This window comes from Chanos chanos, chromosome 8 (assembly GCF_902362185.1).
Source record: "Chanos chanos chromosome 8, fChaCha1.1, whole genome shotgun sequence".
In the NCBI taxonomy this organism is placed as follows: domain Eukaryota; kingdom Metazoa; phylum Chordata; class Actinopteri; order Gonorynchiformes; family Chanidae; genus Chanos; species Chanos chanos.
The window spans coordinates 47,568,611-47,578,481 of record NC_044502.1 but is presented as its reverse complement, the minus strand read 5'-3'; the positions used below and the strand labels follow the sequence as shown (position 1 = coordinate 47,578,481).

Sequence of the window (9,871 nt, the reverse complement as noted above, 5' to 3'; positions counted from 1 at the left end):
CTTTCCAGTGGCATCATTTCCTCCTAAGAGGCGAGTTAAGAGGCTTTTGCGCCTTTCAAACGCTCCTCAGCGAGCCAAGAGATCTCTGCTGCGTCTGTCCTCATCCAAGCATTCACGGACGTCAAATGATCTCAGATAGTTGTGTTCAGTGAAACAATGACCGTGTTCATACGGTCACAAAAGCATTTGTCCGATATTTAACCTGAGTCTCTGGTGAAGTTCACATCGCGGCTACAGTTTGTCGTGAAAGAAATGTTTCATTTGAGGGCTTTGTAGTTTATTGTTAGTTGTTCTCACTGTGTTTCTGCTGTCTGGAGGACTATGCCAGCGAATTAAATCTAAGCCACGGAACGTGTATTATTCTGATCTCAGCCTTAGAAACGGCTGAGCGACTCCTGACGGATGACTGCTGGTCACATGACTCGTTTTAACGTCGGTGGCTCTAACACACAGCTGTGCTCCAGGCAGCAGTTGAGTGTAAATATTAGCATTTAAATAATACATAGTTTAGGAGAGTCTGTGAAAGTCGTTGTTGTGGTCTGTGCATGTTTGAAAAGCTGCTGATTTGTGATTTCTAAATAACAATGGGGATATTCTTCGTGCATAACTGGGAGTATGATTTTTTAAAGCGTGTTTTCTATGTAACTGCACTTTTCTGTTTAATTGTCCTCTAAAGCACAGAGGACATGCTGCCAGTTTCACAAATTTTAACAAGGAATTAAGACATAGCCACTCAGATGTATCGAATATGTTTCTATTTTGTTTGGGAGAAGACAGATTAGGCTAAAGACCAAAGATCATCACATTCATGTTCATACATAATTACAAGATAATTAAGACTCTAAGTTAAAGTGTGCAGTTACCTGATTCATATATGTATATATATACGCAGTGTATATGTATACAGATATATAGATAGATATATAAATAGATGGATAGATGGATAAATACACACACACACACACACACACACACACACACACACAAGTGTGTATACTTTATGAATTGCCTATTCATCAAAAGTGCATCTTGGTATTGCCTACTGTGACCAACATGACTTTGACTCTGGCACGCATGCGTTACCACGGCCGGTAGATTGACAGGTCACCCACTGCGCCGTGGAGGAACTTCCCTGGGCTGCAGATCACCCTTAACAAGCCCCAGAGAACATCGCGGTCTGATATAGCTGGAGAAGAACTATTTTTAGCCTCTGTTCTTTGTGTTACATAAACTGATCCCTCTGTTCAGGCATCACCGCTGGCATGGATGGATTCTGATTTCTCAATGAACCTTGCACTGCAGGGTTTGCGGTTTTAATGAAAGAGTCGCGTAACAAAAGCGGTCATATTTCATAAATCAGGGAGCTGTTTGCTTCAGTGGCTCTGAAAAAATGGGACCTGCCGCTGCTCAGTGGGGTCGACTCTTACGCGGCTTTCCCTCCGAGGCCTTTCTCATTCGCTTTCTTCAGGTCCCAATGAGCTGCGTCAACTTCTGCACTCGAAGCGGACGCGTGCAACTGACAACTTGCGAAAAGGCACCGCTTCCATGTCATGACACGCAAACACACCGTGAAGAAGACAGAGGTCACAACACGCATTATTTTTTCCCGAGCCTTTTTGTTAAAGTCCACCACACAACTCCCCCCTCCTCTCCGCTTTCGGGCTCAAAGCCCATTCAACCTTTTCCAAGACTCCGTTTCTCTCTGAAATCACGACTGTCTTAATGGTTCTGGGACATGCACCGCGCCCTGTCTTCTCAGACATAGTTGTGTCAGTTTTTCATGTCTGAACATAACACGGTAACGTGACACGGAGCTGAACCAGCCCAGCACCTTAAATGTATTTGTAATGTATTGGTGTAATGTACTGTAATGAAAATGTATGTAATTAGATATTGTAGCAGTGCCTATATGTGGGCTCTGGCCGTCCTTCTATATGAAACATTTTATCCTGTGGACTGCTGAAAATCTTTTCTGTGAGGCGGTAAAGCAGTTCTGTGTATGCTCAGGATAAGTTTATCTCTGCATCAAATGAGCCTGCCACTCATTAATACTGTTAAACCTCACAAAGGTCAGCTCTACAGTATAAAGATGTGTGTGTGTGTGTGACTATGGAGGCACAACTGTCAGACCAGAGTAAATTTGGACATGTTCATGTTTGATGGAGTGAAAATCCTGAAGCGCTGCGGAGATGACTTGTGACAACTCTGAGTAACGCTGTCACATCACAGAGCTGTCCTCACCTTCTACACCCGAGATATCGGCAGTCAGCTTCACCACACAGCATTCAAAATGTTCGCTTTCACATTCAACCAAAAGTATGAAAACAGTTATTCTATCAGGAGTCTTCCTCTTCAAATGACTGCACTGCTTCTCCAGCTAATGAGGGACGGAAAGATCTGTCTTGACCTTCACTCTGCACTCCTCCATGCTCTGTTTCAGGATGACCATATAAACAACTACAAAAATAACATTTATGTAGATATTAAACACATCCTCTGAATGATAGCACCTTCCAGTAACCAGTTGAAAAGAAAAATTGACAGGGGAATTGACCAGAGCACAGAGTGCTGAGAGAGACTAGCACTGTCGAGGCCTGGTGAGGTCCATTCTTCTTTTGTAATCCCCAGTGAACATGAAACCAATCAGAAGTGAGTTCTGTAACTCTAATGAATTACAGAGAAGCCCCTGTACAAACAAGAGCTCTTTGTTCTCTGTGTGCCACAGTTTGAAATTGCTCTGATGGATCTAAACCATCACAGGCAGAGTGGTGGAGAGAAAAATACATCTCAGCAAACCCTCAACAATGGAGTTTCTGTGATTCATCATATTTAGATCAATGCCCTTAATGTCTTCTTGAAACGAAGCCCACAATTTTAGTTGGCTCAGTTACTTTACCAAAACATGAAAAAAAGAAAAAAAACCCCCAGAAAATCTCCCTCTTGATGTGACTGTTAAAGCACAACAGGGAACGTTGTCTCCTGGTTTGTCTTGGTCACCATGTCGTCCTGGGGGAGATCCGTGGTGTTTCTGGCTGAAGGTCCTGTCCAGAGCACTCTCTCTCCATTACTGCACCTCCAGGCCATCTGTGCCTCTCTGACTGAAAACTTTATTCCAGAACTCACTACAAAGTGCTTACTGACTCTCTCTCTGTCTCCTCTTTCAGTCTCCCCTGGAGATCACACGCTGGTGAAAAAAATACCGTGTGAAAAGAAACTTCAGTATCTCTACATTTTTCGACACTGCTACAGACACTGAGATGGAATGGAGACCACTCCACCAAACCTGGGAAGGTGGAGTTTTTATGTGCCAGGCATATGTTTGACCAGGTGTTGACTCCACCCCTCTGGTAATTAAAGAACACTCCCACATGTTACTGAGTCAGTCGCAGCTGTCAGCTCACACGTGATGATGGAGTGGTCAGTGAAGGAAGGAAATGGTTGGAGAGTGTGGTCATACTGTTGATTCAACCTGATTGGCTGTTTGGGTTTTACGCGTCAAGATTTTGGTGGACATACAGGCAGCAGACCGAATCGGGTAGTTGTGTTGATCTGTATTCAGTAACTGTCCAAACTAGGACATGGTTTTCACAGTCCCTTAATAGATGTGTCAAATGAATAAGACTCCGTAGAGTTGTCATAAACAATTTCTATATAAAGTACAGCATTTGTAAAAACTTTTAAACATCCGTGAAGGAGCGCAAAGCTATGTGGTTGTATATTTTAAGTGTTTATTTAGATCTCAAAGGACTCAGTTGTAAGGTTGGTGCCTCTCGAGAGAATGTGTTCAAACTGTCCAAATATTGACTGGCCACTAAATTTGCAGTGAGACGCAGGACGTAACACCAGAACATCTAACTTTCCCTGCTTCTCCCAGTTTACACAAAACTGGGATGACATTTGTCAAAGAAGTAAATCATTTACGGTGAGATGCAAATCAGTTCTTACTTGGCTTTCAGGCTGCTACTTGCTCTATTGTCGAAAGAAAGGGCAGTTCCACCTGGCATTGAATTAATGTTGCTATTTGAACAGAAAATGGCATATTGGTGGTGTGTTATTCTCTTTAATCTGAAGAAATGGAATTTACAAATAGTGAATATTCATACAATTCATTAAAGGGCCTCCTCTGGACACCGTTAGTCTGGCTGAACCGGGTCCTTTCTTTCTTTGCACTTCAGTTCTCAAACACATCAGAATTTCATGCCATGTCCAAAAGTTTGGCATTTGAATGCACTCAAGTTCAGTGGTAGCCTGACAAGTTCTCTCAGTTACAGCCACTGAGAATTACAGCTATTCAAATTAACCTCAACCATTACACACATCCCAGTTCATGACTGCTCATTTGTAATGCCTCTGCCTCTCTCCACTGAGGTGATTTGCAAACGAAAGCTGTAAAACGTGAATGAAAGCCATAACACGTGAAAAAGACTTGTTTATCAGCTAATGGAAAAGTTTTGGACACTTGATTAGGCCAGATCATCAGTTCCTATAAAGGAACAGGCGATATCAATGCATTTCTGAACGTGTAAAACCTCTTTCCTCGGCAGGCCTGTTCATTAGAGCACATTCATGAAACACTTCCCAAAAGCCAGCAACACAGTGCATACCAGCGTGTCTAATTACTGGGCTGAGATAAATGACTTCCCCAGCGTCCAGTTTACTCTACTCCTGGCACACAGTAAGGCCCTTTGCAGGGGCTGAGTCCTCAACAACAGCGTTAAGCAGCTTAACAAAGCTGAACTCTTGGAGAATAGAGAGCGCACACAGCCAACGGCAGTGGAAAATGTCTAAATAAGCAAAAAAAAAAAAAAAAAAAAAAAAGCTCAACAGCCAATCAGAAGCCTGTGATATTGAGAGTTAACAGCAAATACTGTGTGCAGGACATGTGTGGAGAGAGGCTGCGAATTTGGAAAACTGTGTGCATGTGTGTGTGTGTGTGTGTGTGTGCACGTGAGGCAGCAAAGTGTCGAGAGAAACTGACAAAACTGAAGAGCGGTAACCACTAAGAGCTGTAATCAGAGGTCCGCTGCCCATGCCAAGCTCTGGAGTGAGGGTCATTACAGAAGCTAGAGGCAAGAGATTAAGATGATGTGATCAGTTTGAGGCATGGGCTTAATACCCAGAATGCAGTGCAGACAAAGTGCCATTCATCCAGCAACAGACTAATGTGTACTGTACCAAAACAACGCAACAGTCTTAAGTCCAACTGAATTTTCATATTAATTCACAACACTGTGCTGTATCTACAAACCGACATGAAAAACTCCATAATATACAAAGTAAAATTTTATTTATTTTTCAAGTGCACTTGTGAAGCAATGCACAGTGACATTAGACTCCATATAAAGATGCAGCGAAAACATTCCATAGTTAAACATGTCTGAGATGACCAATTTTTTTTTCTGAAAAACATCACATTTTGCAAAACAGATCCAACTCCCCTCAAAAGACGGTTCTTCCGTTCAAAACACTGAAAGTTCACTATACAACTTCTAAAACGGTGATGTTAACATTTAAAAGAGGCAGAGGCAGAAATCAAGCTCTAATACACACAGACACACAAAACACACAACCACACGTGTGTGTGTGTGTGTGCGCGTGTGTAAACAGACGAGCGTCAGAATAAACATATAAACAGGCAACACAACCACATTTCACAGTAAATTCCATGGGATTTCAGCTGTCACTAGGTAATAGTTTAACAACACAAAAGTGACGATACTTGAAACAATACAGACATATAGAGTAAAGGGCAAAACAAGCAGTGAGCCATTCCTGAGCTCATCATTTTCAATTTGAACACACATTATAAAGACAGCAACAGACTGTGTTTTCACAAAATGTTTGTTATTTTTCACTCAGTGATAGAGCACACAATTGCTTATGGATAAAAAAGGATTAACAGACAGCATTTAAAACAAATTTTAACAGTAAATGTGACCTCCAGACAATATAATATAGTGTAACAGAATTTGCCCTTTCTCCAATCTTCGGCCTATGTGCCTACTTTAATATACAGCTAATGCCTAACTAATAATCTCCTGCATAATGTTGTTAGTAACAGTTCCACGGCAAGTCTGAACAAGACTTACTAAGATTTGCTTCAGAGTACGAGGTTTGATGCTTAACTCTCAAAATATCAGGGTGTCATAACACCACAAAATGTTCAGTGGTGTTTCTCCCCAGTAGGGAAAAACTAAGTACAAAGCTTGCAAATTACATAAGGAAAGATGTCAATGCAAAAAAAACAAAATAAAATAAAATTCAGCCATTTTGTGGACTGTTGACGTGGAAATCCACAGGCCATTGTATCAGCCTTACCTCACCCACTCTCCAGGCTCTATCTGTTGGAGAAGGCAGAACCCTGGAGGACTTCCATACAGTTCACTGTGATAAGAGCTCCAGTGATCTCCCTCCACTGCCTGGTCACTGGGTTCTTCATCTTATCCAGGGCTAAGTGCAGATCCTGAACCATGTCTTTGTAGCCCTCACCGTACCGCATGCTCCACAAGTACAGAAAGTCATACGCAGGCTTCCACATCGACTGAAACAGCACATTCATTGGTATGAGTTATTTTCAGTATCTGACACTATCAAGTTTCATTTACTTAAAAAAAAAGGAAAACAAGAAATTTGCTTGTTCTAAGTAATTATTCTATTAAAACCAAATCCTTTGTCCTGTGTTTTTTCAATTAAAAAAATACTTGTGTAATACACGTATAATGACACACCATTTTCCATTATGTACCAGGACAGAGTTTAGAGAAGCTCACCTGGGCGCTGACTTCCCCGTTCTTTCCCCTGTGTGGTGACTCATACGCAGCCATCTGGGCGTTTGACAGTTTCCCAAGCCGCTCCGCTAGTTCCCTCCATCTCACCCCCAGCTCCACGGCAGTGGACAGAATCACAGTTTCATGGATAAGATGGCATACCAGGCTCTGGGCATTCATTTTAAGGAGTCCCTACAGGAAACAAAAAAAACCAAACAAACAAACAAACAAAAAAAACATTCAGAAGATGCAAGACAGGACACAAAAAATGAAGAACATTGCAGGAGTTTCACAAAAAACAAGGATCTTTGAGGTGTCTGAGACTTACAATCATGAGTTCATGCTGGAACTTCTTCTTGCTTTTCCCCACGTGGCAATCTTCCTTCAGCTTCTCCAGGACACAAGCCACCTTCTCCGCCTCGCTCTCGGTTTGTCTCCTGGCGAGAACATCCACTGACAGATTTGAGTAACCCAGGGCCTCTGCAAAATCCCTCCAGCTGGATACATGCTCCGTGACCAGCGTCTGAATGGCAGAATACATGTAGGTTAGCCTCTTAAACGGCAGGGTCATGTTGTCCAGGAGCCCTTGTGTGGTGATCTTCACTCCAGAGAAGTCGATCACTTGATCGCGCGTAATGACCTTCACATTCTTGCTGTGCACAAGGCCGATCCTGCCACGGAGGAAGCAGATGTACCACTCCTTCACTTTCGACTGTCCCACTGACCTGACAGTATCCTTGGTCAGGAGAGCAACAGTATCACCCTTGAAGTATTCCAGGAGGTACTCCACCCTCGGCTGTCGCAGTACAGATTTTAGGGCCACGCCATACCACTGCACATCCACCCGTTTGTCCCGGAACTTGGGGTATTCCCGAGGCGTCGGCGCGGACTCCTCGGGTATGGGGACTGGTAACTCCTTTGTAACCCGCTGGTCCAGCCGCTTGTGCTTGTCTGATCTGAGTGGGGGAGCCTCAGGAGAGAGAAAGTGGAAATCGGTCAAAGACAGCCCGTTAGAATCCTTCACCTGAATGGCCAGTTTGAAGGGGCTCATCTCACCTTTACCTGTCCTGCACAGCTCCAGGGGTAGGTGAGGTATGTTGCCTAATTTCAGATGTTCTTGTCTGACCTCTTTATTTTCATCCCCAGATTTAACTTGGAAATTGGAATCTGCAACGCTTGTTACAATCTGTAGATCCTTTAGTCCATCCAGTGTGAACTGTTGCTTTCCCCAAAGGTACAGCACCACGGGTGGCAGGTTCTTACCACCCTTGTGTATGTCAGAGAACGGCAACCTTTCCGGGATGAAGTTATGGCAAGAAAAATACAAAACAACTTTGATAGCTGGGTGAATGTGTTTTGGGCCATACGCTGCCACTGTAATCTGGTGTGTCAAGTAGTCCCAGACTGAAGTCGCCGGTGACTGGATGACAGAGGCCTCAGCAGCAGCAATAACATACATCTGAGGTCTGAAGCCCTGGAGCTTCATCTGTAACATGTCCTTGTACACGTAACAGTCTGTGACTTTCTCATACGGGCCCTCTTTCTTACTGGCCACTAGACCCAGAAACGTAGTCATGACCTGGCTCAAGGGATCATTCTTGACTCCAGCTGTCATTTTCATTTCCAGTGAAATGCTTTCCATTGTATTCAGGTTGCTCAGATTAATTTCCACTAAAGGACTCACGGTTGTTGTGTAGTTGTTATTAATCCCTGGGGGAGGATCAAGGATCGCTCTGAGTGCAATTTCCTGGACTTCTCCAGGGGGAATGTGACCTTGGGGTACATGGATACTGATGTCAGAATCAGGTAACTGGACAGAGCCTCCTGTGTGATCAATCTTGCAGACAATCTGAGTGTCGGTGGCCTGAGTCTGGGCCCAACCAGGACTCTGTTTCATCAGGTCCAAGTCCAAACAGGACCGGGTCAGTTGTCTGTGACTAAGCCAAGCCATTTTGTAAGCTTCCCTGTCGTTTTTCAGCCACTCAAAGTCAGGCTTCATGAAGGGGCCCTGGGAGTTGATTTTCTTCTCCTTCTTTGACTCTCTGTTCTGAAGACTGTCAAGAATGTCAGAGGCACTTCTCCACTTTCCTGAGCGATACAAGCTGTTGTTTCTCTTGGGTTTTAGCAGCTGGCTGAAGTTTGTTTCGTCTGAAGAGTTGCTGATGGAATCATCATTATTCTTGCCAAACAGAGCTGATGGATCCTCTTTTAGAATAGACATGTCTGTCTGTATGGTGCTTTCGTGGACAATTTCATCTAAAAATGGATTGGAACCGTAGAGTTTTTTCCAGAATGGATTCGTAGTTTGCACTGAATTGTTAACTTCTGTTTGTAAGACAGGCCAGTCCAGATGTTCCGCTGACTGATGGGCCATTCGACCCCCTTAGAAAATAAAGAGTTCACAAAATTCAGGTGAAAAACAAAATTGTTGAATTACTGCATGTAACTGAATCACAAACAAATGTTTCTCCATGATATCTCAGATGTAACTGTAAATGGAGTCTTTCCATGTCATCCTGGACACCAGCACAAAAACAGCTACAGTGCAAAGAACACGTGTGATCAGTATTTACCATTGAGGTTGTTAGTTGTGGTCACAGAATCATCTAGATCAATCAGGGTTCCCTCCGATCTGCTCCGTGCTAAACTCCCAGTACGACGGAACGACTTTGTTCTCACTGCTGCCATCCTGTACATTTGAAAACAAGATAAAACATTCTATCAGACATCACCTCATGACCAAACAGAAGATGACGGAATTACATGTCATACGCATACATTACAGGTTTGGACTTCTCCTGCACTGACGGAAGGATTCACTACTTTTTCACAGGCTTACTTCCATGTTCTTGTCCTTACACCACTCAAGGGCACCAGACTGACATTTTACAGTGGTGCAACTAACTTTTTAGGGTGATGACATGATAAGCATTTTGGAAGGGGGGGGGGGGGGGGGGGGGTGTACGTGGTCAGCATCCAACTTCTGTCTTATCTGCATGTTTGATTTAAGGCAAGAACACAACACTGAGAAGATGAAAAATTAGCAACCCTTTCTTTGAACAATGGTTTAAGATAGACTAAACCAGATAACAACTCATTCTAGT

The 9,871-nt window shown here is 43.3% G+C and overlaps 1 protein-coding gene across 1 annotated transcript; it reads right to left on the bottom strand.

Moving 5' to 3' along the window:
- Window positions 1–6,086: 6,086 nt before the first annotated feature.
- macc1 (MET transcriptional regulator MACC1) lies at window positions 6,087–9,455 on the bottom strand. The gene is made up of 4 exons (XM_030782322.1): window positions 9,341–9,455; window positions 7,096–9,149; window positions 6,771–6,959; window positions 6,087–6,541 (listed from the first exon to the last, which is right to left on the bottom strand). Exons 1-4 carry the CDS (start codon window positions 9,453–9,455, stop codon window positions 6,338–6,340), a joined length of 2,562 nt encoding a protein of 853 aa, XP_030638182.1. The 3' UTR covers window positions 6,087–6,337.
- Window positions 9,456–9,871: the final 416 nt, after the last annotated feature.